This window comes from Phalangium opilio, unplaced genomic scaffold, assembly GCF_054372755.1.
Source record: "Phalangium opilio isolate 3A_F unplaced genomic scaffold, DU_Popi_V2 ptg000246l_1, whole genome shotgun sequence".
Classification (NCBI taxonomy): domain Eukaryota; kingdom Metazoa; phylum Arthropoda; class Arachnida; order Opiliones; family Phalangiidae; genus Phalangium; species Phalangium opilio.
This window is the reverse complement of record NW_028324225.1, coordinates 3,319,634-3,340,461: the sequence shown is the minus strand read 5'-3', so window position 1 is coordinate 3,340,461 and position 20,828 is coordinate 3,319,634. Positions and strand designations below refer to the sequence as shown.

At 35.6% G+C, this 20,828-nt stretch overlaps 1 protein-coding gene across 1 annotated transcript; it reads right to left on the bottom strand.

Moving 5' to 3' along the window:
* Positions 1 to 17,550: 17,550 nt before the first annotated feature.
* Positions 17,551 to 18,515, bottom strand: LOC149611420 (uncharacterized). The gene is made up of 5 exons (XM_089858531.1): positions 18,131 to 18,515; positions 18,008 to 18,070; positions 17,808 to 17,950; positions 17,703 to 17,721; positions 17,551 to 17,644 (listed from the first exon to the last, which is right to left on the bottom strand). Exons 1-5 carry the CDS (start codon positions 18,229 to 18,231, stop codon positions 17,551 to 17,553), a joined length of 420 nt encoding a protein of 139 aa, XP_089714657.1. The 5' UTR covers positions 18,232 to 18,515.
* Between the last annotated feature and the right edge of the window lie 2,313 nt (positions 18,516 to 20,828).

The window sequence follows — 20,828 nt, the reverse complement described above, 5'->3', positions numbered from 1 at the left end:
GGAGAAAAGAGATAGCTTGGCCGGAGCCTCCGAGATATCTAGGCCCATGCATGTCGATTTTTACGTGGGGAAATATCCAGTTTCATAGAGGAAATATTTTTAATGACCGTTGCGACCGGAGTCTTCCATAAATTATCGATGACATTTTAGGGGCCAATTATAAAACTTTTATGAAAGAGAAAGGTTTCACCTTTAAATTAACGTAATTTTTAGGGGCTACTCACTTTTTATTGAATCTATTGGTTAGATTGTATGGACAAAAAAGAAATTATGAGATTTTAATCGTTGTTGTTTTAGTAAAACAAAACTTCTTGAAGTTGCTAATTCACAGTTTTCATATACCATTAGAGGATTTTTTACCCTTTCAAAACCTTTCATTTTTTTAACCTTAACATTTGTATTCTTTACTTCTTTAGAATGATTTTTTACCTCTCCGAGTGACGTATGTCACGGAGAGGTATTACACCGGCCGTGTCTGTCTGTCTGTGTTTCTGTCTGTCTGTCAGACCCCACGTGACCGCGTTCGCAGTTTACAAATGGGAGCAAACAAATACCCGATTTCCGGAACGCGTTCGCGGTTCACGGAAATTTGGCCATTCATCTACCAACACCAGTCTTTTCTAACTGGCTTCTAAGGACCACAATATGCTAGTCTTTGTCCATCCCACATGGACACTAGTCTGTACTTGCTAGCTTCCAAGCACAACCATCTTCTGTTCTTCGTCAATTTCACCTTGACACCAGCTTCTATGCACCACCATCTCCTGTTCTTCGTCAATTCCACATTGACACTAGCTTCTATGCACCACCATCTTCTGTTCTTCGTCAATTCCACATTGACACCAGCTTCTATGCACCACCATCTTCAGGTCTTTGTCCATTCCACATGGACGCCAGTCAGTCCATTCTGGCTTCTTTTCCTTCGTCATCGTTTGGTTTCAAGATATACGCGGCGATCGGCTAGGGTTACGAGAAACGTCTAGCCTCCCAATGGCAGGGCTTCCACCATCGGTTCACGCGAATGCGTTTTTATCTATTTTTATAATGGAAACGAATCGTATATATACCCCAAAATTTGAAGAAAGCGGGCAAGAGAGGTACCCTTCACTTTAAACGTCAATATTAGGAAAGTTTCGAAAGATAATAGGAACAACTTTATTTTAAACGATTTAACTATTTTTAAAGTTATTTACTGGCGATTAAAATAATTAATATCATTTATATTTAATTAATTATTTAAGATAAACTTATTTCTTTGAAGTGACACAAGTGTGAGTTTATATAGAACGAGTAATGAAGATTGCATCTGAATCGAAACACTACACGCATATCAAAGTTAATATAAAGCGAGTAGGATGATAAGATCTCTTACAAAACGATAACATTTCCTTTTTGCAGAATATTAAATGTAAATATTTTAAATAATTTTCGGCATTACGATTCTTTTCGTAGTTGTGTAGCTATAAAGCTCTGTTTCATCTCAATATTCCAAGAACATCTTTTGATATTAACATTTCAAATTTGGTGTTTACTTTTGAATTCAGCTTTACTACATTTATATACAGTGTAAACGCAACTTTTGATTTCACTACACAATAAGGATTTCAATACTTCGTCTCTTTGTAAGTGTTGAAGCGATTGAGCCTATGAAACAAGATACCCTAGAATTATATAAAATTGAACTTGTTTCGTGTCCTCTTACAAGAGGTGTTAACGGTTCAGAGTGAGCCGAAAGTTAAATACACACTCAAGTGATAGATATTAGGTCCTCTTTAGACTTATGAGAATACACAGGGAAATGTTAAACGATTAATCAATCCTTTACAAATGGTCTTCGCGATATCCCGCCAATTTGAGCTACGTATTTCCGGTTTTCTCATTGGCTGGTGGACCCATGAACGAAGTAATACTGAAAAACCAATGGCAGCCCATTACTGCCCCCATTACTAAGCGACAAAACAACCAATGTAAAGCTTACAGCTCCAAAATGGAGGGGGTTATAAAAATGCGGAGTCAAATCCCGGAAAACGTTAGCGCCATCTAGTCAAAATAAGACGTTAGCTGCTTCCCTCGTTAGAACGTTGATTCCCCCACTATCCGGTTTGCTACTATCTGCCTCTAGAAGGCGAATCAACAAGTATTTTTAAACTTTCTCCATCTGCCATCCGTCCTTCAGTATTAGTTCGTTCATGGTGGACCTGTGTTTGGAAAGTAAATTCGTCTCGACTCGGAGAGGTTTATTTTGGTTTCCCAACTTGTTAATAAAGGTCTTCGGAAATTTTCAAAAACATTTTTTAACTATCCGCGACCTCTGCTTCATCGCTCTACGTCTATACCTTGCCCTAATATTGTAGCAGTCGACGGGGTCATGAGGCTGAGCTTGTTTATTTTACGGTGCTGAAAGCGCCACCAAGCGGGAAAACACGGCGAACTAAATTAGTCAGAAAAATATTCTCGCTTCGCTACATGCATGGGCCTAGATATCTCGGAGGCTCCGGCTTGGCCTATTTTTCCTCTCTGGTCTCCTCGTTCATTAACGGTTTGCGAAACAAAAGAAGATGGACCATCCTCCCCTTGACCCCCCACCTTCCTTCTTGATGGGGTAAAAATATCGAGGGAGATAAGTAGTATGTTACCCCACTTTTGACTATGCAAATGTGGTAAAAATTAGTGATGCCGCGAATATTGATTTTGCCGAATACCGAATACCGAATATTCGGCCATGCTCTCGGCCGAAGCACCGAATATTCGGCCACCGAATATTCGGGCGTGAGATATGTGCAACTCGCGCGAAACCGGTTATGAGCTGTAACCCGTTCCGCGAAATACGTACATCCCCCGCACTTACCGCAATGGGACAGTTCTCATCATGGAAGAAGAAGGGTATGGAATGGTGAGGTGAATAGGCAGACGGCTACGCGAAATGTAGGGTCACGTGGGAAAACTCTCCTCTCCTCTCGGCACTAGCTGTAACGCGATTACTGCTCTGCGCAAAATTGGCGCGCAAGCAGAGAGAGGGATACACTGTTTAGACTTGAAGAACTCGCGTAGTTCTTCCATTATTTAGATCCGCTCTCTACCACCTCAGCTAGAGCGCGCCTGCGCGGAAGCTTTCAACGTTAGTGACCAGGGTGGGAAATAAGGATATTTTTTAAACTGGACACTGGGCCAGCGACCCCCCTGGCCTGGAATGAAAAACCTGTCCCATGACTATTGACCAGGGCGCGTCGTCTGCTAAACTAAAGAAGTGGGTAATTAAATAGTTGAGATAATGTCTGGACTCTGGTTACCCTTGAATTTTCTTAGTGGTCCCGTGGACCACTGACCCCCCCTCCGATTTAATTTTTAAACTGGTCCAGGCAATTTTTAAACTGGTCATTTGCCCTGTGCCACCGCCTTATTTCCCACGCTGTTGGTGATAAACTCGGGAAGGAGGGAATGAAAAGGGGCAAGTTACGATTTTTCAACGCGCTCTCTTTAACACTATAGGACCCGTCTATAGCGTCTTTAGGTTTTTGGTTCATTTGCGAGTAGATCGTGTCACTATATGCTTTTTTTATTCATCACAACTTACCACTGGTTGATTATAAATATTAAAGTAAAAATTGTTATTGAAATAAATAATTTTTGAGTAATTTTTCCGTTTTTTTCCTTCATGATTGGAGATTCGGTATTCGGCCGAATATTACGAAATATTCGGCCGAATACCGAATACGAAAAAAATGGCCGAATAGGCCGAATACCGAATAGTAACCGAATATTCGTGGCATCACTAGTAAAAATTATCAAAATTTGCATAATTCAGAAATCCCACTTTTGACTATGCAAATGAGGTAAAAATTATCAAAATTTGCATAATTCAGAAATCCCACTTTTGACTATGCAAATTAGGATCTAAATTTGTATAATTCAGAAATCCATACCTTAAACCATGCAAATGAAGCGAAAATGATTATTATTTACATAAAACAAAAAAATCATACCTGTCAATCAAAAACTGTTAATAAAAGCAATTAGTAACTTGATGAATAAGTCATTAGCAATAAATAACTCGACAAGTAAACATGGCAATGTTAGCACCCGCTTACGATTCCTTTTACATTACTTTACCTAGTAATGCCTCCATGCAATTATATCCTGAAAATACTAAAACAAGTTATAAGACAGAACTACCTACTACGTGTAATTTATCGGAGGGAAATTGGGAGGTTGGATTGTCGGAAATAAATATGCCTTCAAAGTGGGATAACATAACTGATTGTTTTGATGAATTTGTCGTTAGATCGGTGGATCTTGATTATGAGTACGAAATTGGGGCAGGGGGTTGTGGTAAATTGGGTAATATAGTTAGGGGACCGAACGACGAACCTACTAGTATATACCAAAAATTATTCGAAACGTTTAAACAGTCAATAACAACAAAAGCTGGGGATGATATAAATTTTGAAATAATGACGAAAGAGGGAATGACATTTATGCAAATTAAAATTAGCGGAGACAAACAAACGGCTATTAAGTTTCCTAAAGAATATGGAAAAGTACTTGGAATAGCGGAATTAGATTGGGATCGATGGATTTTTCGGGAAACATATATAGCTAGTAATCCTTTAGACACTGCACGGGATCAATTAGATACCAGAAATTTGGGTAAATTCCAAGTCAAACAATTTGTTCCAAGGGATCGAAATAGACCCGTTGACGTTAATAAAGATGTTAATAAAGCATCAATCGAAACGAAAGCTTATAAGATACCTCACGGAACGTATGAAAGTATAGATACCGTACTCGAAGCAATGAAAATGGTTTTACCCGAATCGAAACGAAAATATTTCGATTTTGTGTATAATAAAACAGGAACAGTAACAATCAAATGCGGGGTTGGAATTGTTAAAGAGAATACCCCATGGCATAAAATTACCAAAAATGAGGCTAAATATATGGATTATTTTTCAATTACATTTCCAAAAGATAATCCCGGATTAGGTTACATGTTAGGGTTTGATAAGAGTCAAGTAGACACTCCGTTGAGGAACAATACGGAAAGTAAACATCTCGGAGATATAAATAGAGGTGTACAAACCTTATTCATTTATACGAGTCTCATATACCCCCAGGTAATAGGTGACTCTTGGGGTGGCCTTTTACGTACAATTCCAAGACCTGAAAACAGTCGAGATAATAAACCGCACGTGTTAACATTCAATCCAATTAATTATTATCCAGTACGTACACCCAATTTTAATTTAGTTGAGATAGATATAACAACAGATTCGGGAACGAAAATCCCATTCAAACTCGGAAAAACCGTTACGACTTTAAATTTTAGAAGGATCCGTAATCACTAATAATGTCTGTTCGGAATAGATATTATAATTATTATTTACAACAATCGGGCGGGCCGTTTGTTGGGCCAGTATTTCAAAGAGGAAACGGGTTAGGATCTATATTTAAGAGTTTAGTTCGCTTCATAACCCCCATACTCAAACCAGCAGCAAAAGCTGTTGGACGAGAAGCGATAGGTGTCGGAAGTAGATGGTTCGGCGACATATCAACGGGAGCAGATCCTAAAAGCTCTTTCAAAAAGAATATTAAAATTGCGGGGTCTAATTTATTACATAAAGCGGGTGATAAAATAGGGGAAGCGCAATTTGGGAGTGGAAGACGTAAAAGAAGAAGAAGAACCAGTAAGCTAGGAAAGAGAAAAGTGAAAAGAATAAGGAAGAAGACTGATTTTTTAGCTTAAAGAAGAACCCTTAAAAATCAAAGGGGTGTATAAAAGTAGGGAATTTACACGAGTAATAATTAGTATACGCTTAAACAGTGACAAATAAAGTTATTCAAAAATGGAAGGAATGATGTCGGAATTAGATTTTTTCGCTAAACCCGTCACTAATTTGAATATTGTGGCCAGTAACGACATACAACTACAAACTGTTAATGCTATAACGGATGGTGGTCCATTGGAATTTTTTATTCCCGGAACTCCTGATAGTTATATAGACACTTCAAAAATTAAACTGTACGTTAAGGCTCAAATATTAGGATTTAACACAACTGATAATAAATGGGTAGAAATCGCGGGCAACGATAAACTCGGACCGGTTAATTTAACCTTATGGAGTTTATTTGATCAAATAGAAGTTATGTTTAACGATACTCAGGTTCAAGTAGTGAATAATTTAGCCCCATATATCGCTTATTTCGAAACAATGTTAAATTCTAGAGGGCCGGTAGGCCCTTCTAGATAAGATCCCACACCCTCCCGTAATGTTAAATGAAAATTCACAGATTTTCGCCGATTTTCCCATAGGAATAACATGGGGTTTTTGGTGCTCCTGTACATCGAATCATTTAAAAACTACATGGAAGTTAGCTTTCGGAATACTTTTAAATTAACAAGTAACTATACAAGGTGTGCCTTTTTCAAGTTTCATCAAATTTAATTAAGTCTAAGTATGTTAATTTAATTAAAAATGTAAGTACCTCAAAAGATTATTCTACAGCAGACGACGCTTATTGTTCGTTACTCTACAGTAGACGACGCTAAATTGCCATTTCACCGCCTTGAAACTTTAACTTGATATTTTTCAATAAATATAACACTATATTTATTAAAAACTTCTCTGGCGGGTCTAATTTTCCTTTAATTATGAGTCTCGATTGAAATTCTATACTTAAGATACCTTTTTAATTTATATTTTAGATGTAAGTTTCGACCAAGGCTTAAGTTGCCTTACTTAGGCCATGGATTTATAATAGAAGCTTACGCTTCATGGATATTTCACTGTAGCCTTCAGTAAGGCATAAGGATAGATGGATCAGTGTTGGAAATAAGGATTTTTTTAAACTGGACCTGTGGCCTAGGTATTTTAATTAAAATAACTGGCCACGGTGCCACTCACTGTAAACGTACAAGGGCAGTGAACGCAATGTCATGGATAATTGTAATCGTAGAGTGGACTGTAAAAGATACGGATTTGATAGTTTAAAAATCGTGGCAGGATGTTGGTTTTGAAGTTGACTATAAAGCTCGGGTTCTAAAACGAATTGTGAGCCGTATCTTTTAAGAATTAGTAGAAGTGTAGAACCATTTTTAACCTCGTCCTAGAAGTGAAAAATTTCGCATTTCAGGCAAAAAATTGTTTTATAATAGATTAATACAAATGCAGACTGAAGGAACAGATATTATATAAAAAAGGACTTGGTTTGCCCAAGCCTAAAAAACAAAACGATAAGAGTTTTTTCCAGTTGACTGAAGCGCGGATATTTTATTTTTCTATATAATTTTAAAGACAATCCCTATTTTACTACTCTTTAGAATTTAATTCAATCTCCTGATTTTACTGCTAATGGATTTATTTCCTATAAATTAATTGAAATAAAAAATTACTTATCTCAGATTTTTCATGATAAAATTTTACGAAAATGGAATTGTTGAAAAATCTGAGATAAGTAATTTTTTATTTCTATTAATTTATAGGAAATAAATCCATTAGCAGTAAAATCAGGAGATTGAATTAAATTCTAAAGAGTAGTAAAATAGGGATTGTCTTTAAAATTATATAGAAAAATAAAATATCCGCGCTTCAGTCAACTGGAAAAAACTCTTATCGTTTTGTTTTTTAGGCTTGGGCAAACCAAGTCCTTTTTTATATAATTATGGGAAAGAAGCTAAAGACACGCAATTGGCATTAGAAATGTTTTACAAAGATACAAAACTAACAAATGCCGATTCACACCATGCCGAGAATAACGGAATGAAATCTAGAAGAACCAGAACCGGAGCATCTAAAATATTTGAAATGATAGGGAGATTACACGTTGATGTATGTAAGATGAACAAGTTCTTATTGAACAACGTTGATATAAAGTTTAAATTTATTAGATCAGCGGATACTTTTCCAATAATTAATCAACCTGGCGCTGCTGCTGCTGATCCAATTACTAATTATAAAATCGTTATTAAATCAGCTTCTTTGTTTGTACGGAAAATAAAACCAAACTCTGAAATTATGCTAGCGCATGCTATGGTTTTGGAAAAAACACCGTGTGTGTATCCCATTAATCAAACTGTAGCAAAGTATTTTAGTATCGAAACAGGGAACAGTGACACGATTAAAGAAAACCTATTTTTAGGTAGAATTCCTAATCGAATGATTATCGGGTTCGTTAAAACATCAGCCTTCAATGGGCGTATATCTCAAAATCCATTTTATTTCGAACACTTAGATTTAAACTTTTTATCAGTTACAGTAGGGAATAAAAATTATCCAGATCAACCTTTCACACCGGATTTTACTCACGATCAATACTGTAGGGAATACGCTTCCTTATTTACGGCTCTAGATATGTATGGGAAAAATAAAGGAAACTACATTAGTCTTTTTGATTATCCTAGAGGCAACACTCTATACGCTGTTGATTTTACTCCGGAAGAGCAGGCTAGTGCCGAGCATTGTTCTTTAGAAAAACACGGTAGTTTAAGGTTAACTATACGTTTTAACAAACCACTCACGTTTGCGGTAACAGCCATAGTATACGCCGAGTTTGAAAACGAGTTATTAATAACGAGGGATCGTAACGTTTTGTACAAACTAGAGTGAGAGTATGGACGAGTACGTTTATTTACCAACTCGAAAAGATAATAATCTTCTCGTAACAGTTAGAAATAACAAAAGACACGTAACTATCGTCGGTAATTGTTGGGATTTTAAGGAAATTAAAAAGGTGTTAAAAGAAATATAAAATTAAACGTCTTCAACGAATTAGCGTCAAATGATCGCGTGAAAATCATGAAACAACAACAGTACAATCTCTCCGATAAACAAACTATCGAGATAGCCGAAGCTGGCGATGATCTAATTATTTCCATTTCCGATAATGCGAGAACGGAGTATATGGTTACTATTAGTAACAAAGTATATCAAAACTTATGGTTGCTGGTGGATTATATAAACTTGTTTTTCCAAGACGTCTTACCCCGCTTCCACAGTACCCTACCGGAAAATTTTCAAGTTGAAGGTTACGTATCTGGAACCGGAACAAAGTATATCGACATTCGACAATACGTATGCGAAAATTCGAATATTCATCGTTACGATTTACTGTGGATGGGTACGTGTAAAGGATTTTGTTTAAATAAAACCACGTGGAACCGATTGAAACAAATAAAACCGGAATTGGACCGGCAATTGGAAATAAAAGCCAATACCAAGGAATTATTCAGAACAATGATTTTGCGAGACATTACCGAAAGTTTACTGGAAAAGACCAACTGCTGCAGTAATCTTAATTGCCAAGGGGAAATCGAACACCACGTATCCTGCACCTCAAATTCGAATACGGACTTGAATATCCTACAAGCGATATCGATGTTAAATAAGACGAACCTGAAGAATGAGTTTGAAAAACGATTTGGAGAGAAGAACGAAAATTTGGATCAATTATTTCATATTATTACCGACAATGTATCGGAATTGAAAAGAGATGTTTTTTACAATTACGTTTGATAAATAAAAAGCTTATTCACAGATGGTTTTTTTCTTTATTACCCAAATACCTTCAAAGATGGTTAGTAAACGAATAGCGCGTAAAATCGAAAATATATATTACGATCCGCAACATCCCGCGAGTTTAGGATCGGTGAGAAAATTACAAAAAGCTCTACCAAATGTATCAAAGGAAGATATCGAACAATGGTTGATTTCTCAGCCCGCGTATACGAAACATAAACCCAGAAGAAAAATATATCCTAGAAATCAAACGTACGTCACTAGTATGAACGAGGTTTTCCAATGCGATTTAATTGATTTACCCCAATTATCCAAATACAATAACAAATATCGTTATATTCTAACCGTCATTGACGTCTTGTCGAGATACGCGTGGGCTTTACCGTTAAAAACAAAGGGGGCGAAAGAAATTATAAAAGCTCTCGGTACAATCTTTAAGCAACGTACACCTTCGAGGTTAAATTCCGACGAAGGAAGCGAGTTTAAAAACAAAAAAGTGCAAGCCTATCTTAAAAGTAGGGATATCCATTGGTACGCTAGTTACGGTAATTTAAAATGCGCCATGATAGAAAGATGGAATAGAACGTTGAAAACGCGAATGTTTCGATTAATGACGAGAAATAAGAATTATAATTACACGAAACATTTACAAAAAATTGTAAATGGATATAACGCCACTGTTCATTCAACAATCGGTATAGCTCCGAAAAACGTAAATATAAATAACGAACATTTAATATGGAAACGATTATACTACAAGAAGAAACGTACAAGCAACAAGCCAAAATTACGAAAGGGTGATTTGGTGAGAATTACGTCCGACAAAGGCGCTTTTGGTAAAGGATACACTGGATATTGGACGAATGAAATTTTTGTCGTGCATAAAGTACTACTACGTACTCCAACTGCTTACATAATAAAAGACGAAAACGACGAAATAATAAAAGGATCATTCTACGAACCGGAATTACAAAAAGTTGCTAAATGAACACGGAAGAATTAAACCTTTTTTTAAGCACAGCTCCTCGAACGAGACCCTACTTCATAGGAGTGTTCCCGAAAGATATTTTACCCGACCCACCAGAACGGAAACCCTATTGTTTCGTAGTCAATTCGGAAGCATAGTCAAACGAAGGATTGCATTGGCTAGGAGTCTATATCGATACTAACGATAACGGTTATTTCTTTTGCTCGTACGGTAAAGACCCTAGTTATTACGGTTTTAATCTATCAAGCTACGCTTCCAATTGGTATTACAATAATTGTCAAATACAACCGAATAGTTCATTTACATGCGGGGGACACGTTATTTTTGTTTTAACAAGTTTGTGTCACGGATTTTCCTATAATGAAATAATACGAGAATTGTACAACGTGAAAGATAAACCTTACAACGACGTGATTATTATGTTAAATATGTGTATACATTTATTGAATCAAGAGAAAAAATGAATAAAATATTTTTTTTATTTTAAAAAAATTGGTACATATTCATTTAGACCATTTTATCGGTGTTTTGACTTTTCGCAATTTCATACCAGTAAGGAGACGTCTCGGGCGATAAGGATGACCGTCACCATCATCACCCTCCTCCTCCGGTATACCTCTGGTATATCGACGATGTCTCTTCGATTTCGGAGTCGACGTGAGTTTAGGCTTTGGGAATGACTTCTTAATCGTCGAGGGCACCCTCGAGGGTGACCTCGGTGTTGACCTTGAGAGGGCCAGGGGGGTCCCTTGAGGTGATTGTTGTTGCGAAGGAGGCTGTTGCAATACTGAAAACGGATTAGGTGTAGGAAATTGAGGTGGTTGAACGCGTTGTTGAACTTGGAAAACTGGTGGAATATTTGCAACGTTGACGTTAGGAGGTTCTATCAGGCTCTTCATAGTCAAATACTTTTGTAAAGTTAATAAATAATGTCGAAGTTTATCCTCCGAAGAGGTGTTTTGTTTTAAAATCCGACTCATTTCACGATCCAACTCTGTCGCTTCTTTTTCAGCTCCCGATAAAACAGCGGATTCGGGTAGTAATACCATTCGTTTCATCTCGCTAATGAAGTGATGGTAGATATCAAGGTCGGTACCAAAGCAGCTATTAACCCGGGTAAAAATCCTCCCGCCTGTTTTATAAGAAGTTTCCGTTTGTTTTTAGCCAGACCTCTTTTATTAGCGATTTTTCTTATATATACTCGATGTTTTTTAATATAAATTCTATCCTTTTCGGGTAATGGAATATTTCCCTTTAACAAATTATAAAACGTGTTGTGTACGGCTTTGATTTGACTTTGCTTGGCTTTTTTCAGTACCTTGGTTAGTTTTCCTCCGCCACTTTGACTGGCGCGTACCAATCCACGAAAAAATAGTAAATGTCTGTGTAACGGATGACGTCCTCTCTTTCGAATTTTTCGTTTAAAATTTCTTTTTAATACTTTTTTTAACAAACTCGATTTACGCTTTCTCTTAACCATTCCAACTCCTCGAACGTTCCAACGCGAAATAAAAGACATACGGAAACGATAAATAGTTTTATATACAAAATTTTATTTGTCATCGCATACAATAATCATATTTCCTTCATGCGGAAAAATATTTGTTCTTAAACGCAAATCATCGTGAATGTTTTGTTTTAAATCGATACACAAGTAAGAATAGGGAGTACCCTTGGTAACAAAATCGTACGCTCTAGTTACGAGGTTTTTATTATTCGGAAATATTTGTCTGCTCAAGTAAGTTATTTGAGACCCGTCTCGTGGATTTTTAAAAACAATTATGTACGAAGAGTTCAGACTAATGGTTCGACTCTCTTTACCTTGACCAAAAAGATTTTGAGTTAAAAGAGCGACGGATAAATTTTTATGATGAGAGCCGACGCAAAATATATTAGCGATATGGGAACTATTATAACAAGAGAATGCCAGATCATCTATTATTAGAAAATTATTAATACTTTCATCCCAAAATGAAGAATCATCTGGGGGGAGTCCTTCCAAAAATTCAATGTTTTTAATTTCTTTTTTCGCAATGTCAAATTTCGGTTTATATTCTTTATAACAGTACACTATCCTGTCCGGAGGTGGTTCGATCAAACAATGGGCGTGTTTCAAAAGGTTAAATATCCACGTCGTTTTACCAGCCATAGTACTACCGGCCAGTAAAATTTGCATGGGGGCTTGGAATTTTATTCTACAAGCGCACGAATCAAACATTTCTCAAAAAGTTTATTAAAATCGTACGCGATCTTCGTAAGGAATAATAAAAACCACGGGGATATCGTCGAAAGTCACTTTTAGAGTTGAAATTCCGTGTTGAAAGCATCTATCGACGATTCGAGAATTAAATCGACGAAACTCGACGTAAACGTTTTGATGGATTCGTCAAAATATTCCACGATTTCTTCCTTTAATCGTCTCTTTTCCCCTTCTTCATCCGCCAGACTCACGTCAGTAATATCGAGTCCGAGAATATAATTACAAAATGGAGCTTGTTTTTGATGCAATTCGTGAGGATTAGTCTCATTCGATCCTCCCCAATCGAATAAGTTATGACAGCTGAAACACATGGTTTTTAAACCGTCGTTCAAGTAAAAGAGACCCGACGCTGCTTGTTCCGCGGGGATAACTTCCAACTTCGACGAATTGGAAGTCCAATGACCATTGAATGATTTTAAACGAAGACTTTCACGATGCATCTTGCTTTAACGAGTATCCAAACGGATATGTTAAAAAATTGTCCGCGATTATTCTCTTATTAAAAGTCACGCCGAAACTTTTTTTCAGATTTCCTAAAAGTAGTTTCGCCCGAGCTTTGTCACGCACAACGTTAAAGGGGATTTCCTAAGTGTAACTAGTTCCCGGAGTGTCTAAAGCCGATTTGATCGAATCAAAGTTAATTATCTGTTCGTTTTTCCTGTTTAACGAAATTCCTTTCATTTTCGTAACGCAATGTCCGGTATTTGTTTTGTAACTGTACGATTTCGGACCCGAAGTAATGAATTCCGATATATACCCACTTGGAACTTCGTCGGTCCAATCACCCATAAATTGTCCGACGGGTGGAAGAAATTCGTCACTTTCTTTGTGAATAAATATAATACTATCCGTATCGCAGTACAAAACCCTTTCTTTTAATTTATTCAGAGTTCGAAATAATTCGATCCGACCGTACGAACTAACGAAACTCCCCAACACTGCCGATCCTTTGTAATATGTCGGGCAAAAATCTTTTTTGAATTTGTATGTCATTAAACAAACGTCATCGTCGTTAATTGGCCGCATATCCGTTAATTCCAATGTCGGATCCATTATAATTTTAATGAAATCTTTATAATCCTTGACGAAAACCGATTTTGGTTTATCGTTGTTTAAACAATGTCGACCCCATAACGAGTTTAAAGCTAATTTCGCCAACGCGCGTAGAGCTGAATTGTTTGTTACATCTTCCGGTCTAATCTCGATATCTTCTCGTTCTTTAATTAGTCTTAAATATTCGGTTTTTTCGTCGTCGGTGGTAACGTTGCGAGGCCAGCCAGAGTTTTGGATTTTTAGTTTCAAAAATGTATTAATGTAACTGCCGAAAAAACCAGGATCTTTATCCTTGATATAGGTGTACCTTTCGGGGTAATGGTGAACCTCGAAGATTTCTAATATAACGTAACCGGTTTCGACCACCATGTATATTTCTGGGGTGGGCCAAATCCCTTCGAAAGCTCGTTTGGAGTCGTTATGGCCGCAGGCGGTTTGTATATCGTTTTCCACGCAAGTACGACACAAAGCGAAAAATAGTTTTTTCTGGTTCGAATTGGTAATGCCGGTATGTAAGCGTCTTTCGGAGCTAATATTTTACAAGACATTACCCCAAAGTAATGATTCAAATCGAATGAAAAATCTCTCGTAATAATCTCCGGGTGATTTTTAGGATAGTCTCTGTTTTTACATACAAAGGGGTACAAACTACAAACATCGTGATATAGAATTTTTTCGTTTGGTTTTGTTTTATGATACAGCCTGAAGCATTCAGTACGACCACCGTATATGCCGATCTTGGTCCTATCGGATCTCGAAAGTGTAACGAATCGCAAAACTTTCTTACCTCGATTCTGTTTTTCAACATTTCGTCAAACTCGCAACTCCATATTCTAACATATTCAGCGTTCGGTGCATTACACATGATATCATCATCTCGATCCAGAGTTCTCTCGTATAAATTTTTAAACGTATCTTGCAATAACGGATTCCATTCGCCTCCTTTCGTATGTTTCGGACATCCGTAAATAAAATCTCCGCGCGGGGAACGCCTAATTATACGGTTAAAAATATTTTTCCCAGCAATAATTACGATAGGAATTCTCGTAGATAATTATAAGCTCTAGGTTATAAAATTTTTGAAAGTTAGAATTCTCATGGATAATTATACTTAATGATACCTCTTGGTTATAAAATATATTTTGAATTCTCGTCGTTAATGATACTTAATGATACCTCTTGGTTATAAAATAAATTTTGAATTCTCGTCGTTAATGATACTTAATGATACCTCTTGGTTATAAAATATATTTTGAATTCTCGTCGTTAATTATACTTAATGATACTTCTAGGTTGTAAGATATATTTTTTTGTATTACAATGTAACAAAAATAATTGCTTTTTTAGCTGGCTGTGGGTATACTTTTTAATGATGGGTAGATATACGATTTCATACACCTGGATACCCCTAGGTTATTAAATATATTTTTTTGAAAAGTAATTTACCGAGAATTCTCGTCGTTACTTATACTTAATGATACTTCTAGGTTGTAAAATATATTTCTTGTATTACAATGTATCAAAAATAATTGCTTTTTTATCTGACATAAGCTGCGGGTATACTTTTTAATGATATTAGATATACGATTGGAACACCTGAATTCCCCTAGGTTACAAAATATATTTTTTGAATTACATTGTATCAAAAAATAATTGGTTTTTTATACGATGCACCTGGGTGTAATTACCGAGAAGTATTTTTTTTGCTTCGATCAAATTGGTCTGGGAGGAGTTTATGTAGAGAGCTAAAGACGCTTCAACTCTCCAATACACGTTCTACACAGATGGAAAGCTTTAATTGGTATTTAATGGTTTATAAAAACCGAAAAAGTGTGGGAATTTAAACAGGGATTTTTCGGGGGAAAGGTGCTCCGATCTTAAAATGGATGATATTTTTGGAAAAAGGTCGAAGGGTCAAAAAAAAAACTCTCTCGTAGTTAATTATACTTTCAAAAATCACGCGTGAATTCTCCCAAGGTTTTTATTTTCTCGTAATTATCAGGTATAAGAATTTCTATCACTTAAGGGTAATATTATGGAATTTTTAAGTGGAGATATTTTAGTACAAAAAGACCCCGAGTTTTTCTTAGGAAAATCAATCGAAAGTAAATGTTTGAAACTGCACTGCTCGTTCCTGAATAAAATACCCCGTGATGTGCTGTGAGTAATACTTTTTTATAAAAATATGGCTATGTTACGCGATTTAAACTTACACCTAACAAAAAGCGGTGTAACGGTAACTGTTTGTCCGCGGGGAAGAGACGTAGAACCAACAGTTATAGTTGAAAGTGAAAACATTATTTTAATACCGTATAAAATATGGCAACTCTTGAACAAACATAAATCTGAATTCGCGGCCTGTATGTTGAAATCATCAATTAAATTTTATTGTTGCAAGAACATCTATATTTCTATTACGAGTTATGGTCTTGCCTTTACGTATGACGAAAGCGTTCCAGTGACAATTACACCCGAAGTATTTGCGCTTATTATGCAAGACCCCGTAAACGGGTTTATTACTACCCATATTGACTTAATTATTAATCAAAGAATTTTCTTAAAAAATATGTTACTCGCCTTTCGAATTCTTTTGGGTGATTTTGAAAAAAAACTATTGGATGTTAATCGCGAGAGTAAAACTACCTTACACGCATTTTGTAGCACGTTAAATTTAACCGATCTGTTAAAATCATTCGAAAATAATTTACGAAATCCTCAAAATATTCAATGTGTTTTAAGCATTCAACAAATGATTTCGTACTGTTTAATTGAATTTTAAAAAATCTTTTAATAACATGTAAAATTAAAATACAACAATAATAATAAATGGTATATATTTAGGAAAAGTTAATATTTTTTAGAAAAAGAGTTAAACATTTAAAGGATAATGAAACATTTCCATAAATCCTGTATTAAAATCATCGGGATGGCCGCGACAGGGGTAATGAATATTAAACATAAAAGCGGTGATGCAAATACCGACTATCTTATTATATCGGGGACAGGATAGAGTTCTACAATAGAAAGCCTTTGAAATATTTCTATCGATTTCAGAAACCTCTCTTCGTTTACAAACGCAACACGGTACGAATGCGTATGAATAAGATTCTAAAATACATAGCTACTTTTACTTAACTATACTTTTTAATGGTAAAAATCTCACTTACCCTGCAGATGCCCTTTCTCTCGGTAAAGCTGCGGTAATTTCTAACGGTACTTGGGTTCTATAAAAAAACACTCTTAAGAAACTAGAAGCTTAAAAACAACTAGTAAACTTTTAGCTTACGCAAAGTCCATCTCCTGTAACTGCGGCTGAGAAATATCTTCGAGACCCATGTTTTTTAAAAGACTTTCTCGGATGAAGCGTTAAAAGAAAATGATAAAGTTTTCTCCGAGATATCTACTATTTTAAAGAATTATTATTGGGCGTTGTCAAGGTTAACTACTTTTTTAAGAAATGTTTGGCACTACGGTTGTTTAAAGAGGGGATTCTTATAGAGTGTTTAAGCTTAATATAAAAAGATAAGAGACAAGTTTCGTTATAATATATATTTTTATTGAGAATTAATTTGAGATAATAATTTAGGTAAGCGTCTACGATCAATAAGAAAACAGAAATGAGAATTATTTAAAATATGAACAGGATAATATTTTTGATGATAGGAGAAGCAGATGAGATGTTGGTATAAAGGACAGTCTCGAATAGGACAGAAGTAGAGCTTGTAGACAGTTGTACGTCATTCCGGAACGCAGACAGTTTCCCTGATAGTGTAGTGGTTTGGAGTACGGCAATAACAATTAGGGCAGCGAGTAGGAATATCGTAGGTAGAACTATAAAATAAGGTTAAAATTAGTTTTTTATATAAAATAACACTCATTTCCAACTTACTTTAAGTCAATTTGTTGATCTTTTTCGTATAGGGGAAGTCGGTATGATTTATATTTAGAAAGGAAATAGGTGTCTAGGAAAATGTTAATGGGATAGAAATTAGGCAGATGATAGTTCGGAAAAGAGGGCAATTAGGAGTAGCGCAAAAGTATAAAATATAGCGGGATTCAATAGTACGAAAAATGACATGAGAATTAAATTCGGCGGAAAAACAACAAGAACACAATGTAGGATAGGGATATTTAAGACTGTATAAAACATGTATTAGTTTATTAATTTTTAGATAATAATTTATTTTGCTATACTTTAAATCAATTTGCATGGATGGGTATTCTTGAATCATTGCGTTGTAAAGTTCTTCGCTTTCGCTGTTTTAAAAATTTCTTGTTAGGTATCTTACAATTCCTCAAACTTATTTAAAACCTTACGTTTCATCATCCGAGGATGATTCGGTAGAGACCACATCGGGGTCGTCCGCTTCGGCGAACATATCAATACTCGCGATTAATTCGTTTATTTCCTCCTCCATCCCATCTGTGATATCATGCTCCTCGTGGATGATGATTGGTTCTACTTCCAATTCATCATCGAGATCCCAGAGTTGGGGTAGAGCGCTATATATAAAATAGATCCGGTATTAAAAAATAATTTTAACTTGCTAGCTAAAATAACTTACAATTCCTCAACCGGTTGAACAGCGTTTGAGTCAAAAGATTTTGCTGGACACATTTTTCTAGTAGTAATCTAGACTTTATCTATGAAGATATTTTCAAACTTAAAAGTTTTTTGTGTTATGATGTGCAACTTTGAAATCCGTTCAGTTTATATAAGAAATTTTCAAGGTTGTTGGCTTAAGAAGTCTAGTTAGGAATTTGTAATGAGCGTCGAGATCATCCCTGGTTTTCTTTGAAAAAATATTTAACTGTTGGTTTTTTATGTATTAACGATTTTAAAGAAGGGTCCATATAAATGAGCGTCGATTTTTTTCCCTGTCGAGGTCGTTTTTTAAGAAGGGTGCATATTAATATGAAAAGAAAGACCTCTATTATGGGGTGTATAATTTTAAAAGAGACCCTCGCAACGTACGTGATTCTTATAAGATATTATTACTTTTAACAGACTTGAACGAATCGCAATTATCAGAATTGAAAACAAGAGGAGAGACTACTTTACAGAGTGGTCAAGATCTAATCTGTCATTTTTGTAAAAAAGACGATATCGCTAGTTTTTCATCTATTGGTGGTGATATTCATTACTGTGTGAATACCGAGTGCGTTAAATTTAAACGGGCTATATACAAACAGTACGGTAAAGTGTTAATTAGCAATATTGAAAACGCTTACGCGATTTTGGACAATAGTTTTTTTGTATAAACTGTAATCAGTTTTGTTACAAAAACCAACGTCAAGAAAAAGAGTGTTCATATTGGGATAGTGAAGAGGAACCAAATTACTATCTCTGCTCCGTAAACACAAATGAAGGAAATTTGTTCGTTCAACCTATCAAACATTTTAATAGTCGATAACGATTGCAAAACTATTGTACCTCGGTTGGGTACATTATGTTTAATCGAAATTGAAGACAATCGTCAGAAATTTCCGCGAAAGGATAAAATAACCCATACCGTGATTAGAAAACTCGTTTGCGAAGAAATTTTGAAAAACAAGTTTGAGTGTTATGTTGTAGAACTATCTTGGTATTCTTATAGATATGCTTAGACATTTCTAAAACCAATTGATACGGTAAATTGTGGTCAGCACGTACCGACTACTACATGTAAATTAGGTCGGATTCACAAGTACTATAAAAACAAAACTGGCGTTGTCAACATCGGGAAGAGGCGGCCTACGTTCTGGGATACGTTTGTCACGACAGCGACGCTGTTCAAGCAGTGCTTAACACGGCTATTGTTAAACTTTTATACGAATTCAACTCTACGCTGACGTATAAAAACCCATTTCGTAGGAATTACGCAACATCTAACAGCTTCACCACAAATTTCTTGAAGCTGTTATATATAAAAGTTGTAATCAATTCTTTACGGTTCGGCAATTACTCTTTATCGTCCTTATCAGATAATTTGTCTACATTTAAGAAGAAATTTTATTTGACTCGATACTGTATTTTTAAAAACGATGAATTTTGTGACGAAGAAACACTTGATAACGTGTCTGAAGTGATTTTTTCAAAGAATGCCACCAATAAATCTTACGAAGATTTTCAAAATGCCAATCCATCTTTCCTAGAACTTGAAGGTGAAGAGTGGGATTGGTAAGGATTTGCAAGATAGTGAACCATCATTTACCTTTTAGTGAAATAAAAATTCAAAAAAATGGATTCCGGGTTTGGAGAATGCATGCATCACATGGTTTTTGGTTCAAGTAACAATATTAATTATCGATTTTCGAGTTTCGCGTGTGGCGAAGCTTTTTGTATTAATTCACAAGCTGCGAACGCGATACCTCGGTTAGGTACGTTATGCCTGATCGAAATTGAGGACAATCGTAAAAAGTTTGAAGGAAACAATCGAATATCGAAGTATGCTATTGCTCAACTTGTACACAGTGAAATGTTAAAAAACTTGTGCACCAACAACATTGTTAAAGTATCTCGTAACCGATATGATTATTGGAAAGATGTAGTCTCGATCGATACCAGGGATTGTGGACGTTACATCTTGACTACGGAGTGTAAACTAGGACGTTTACATAAATACAACCCTCACGAACTTGACCAATGTCAACATTCGAGTCAAGCAGCGTACGTTTTAGGGTATGTGTGTCACGATCAAGCGAGTGTTGAATCGGTATTAAATACAGCAATTATAAAACTTTTGTATGAATTTAACACTCGTTTGATCATAAAGGACAAAATTGACAATGATGATTACTACTATTATATTAATGGTGATCCCCGTATTAGTTATACTGTTAATGTGATAAAGTTATTATATATTAACGTAGTTATTGAAGAATTGCATAACTTTAATCATTCGTTAATGGATTTAACTTTCACTTTCGAAAAAATGAAAATAAAATTTAATCTCTTTACAAAATCTAAAAATATTCCAAGAATTTTGAGAAATAAAATCGGTTTAATATATGACCCCACTTTTAAAGTATTTTC

What these genes read in the sequence shown, in the direction of transcription:
- LOC149611420 (XM_089858531.1), bottom strand. Translation starts at nt 18,231, where the DNA reads ATGGAGGAGGAAATAAACGAATTAATCGCGAGTATTGATATGTTCGCC. An exon ending in TCATCCTCGGATGATGAAAC is followed by an intron (nt 18,071 to 18,130) that starts GTAAGGTTTTAA and finishes TTTTTAAAACAG; the next exon opens with CGAAAGCGAAGAACTTTACA. An exon ending in TCCATGCAAATTGATTTAAA is followed by an intron (nt 17,951 to 18,007) that starts GTATAGCAAAAT and finishes TGTTTTATACAG; the next exon opens with TCTTAAATATCCCTATCCTA.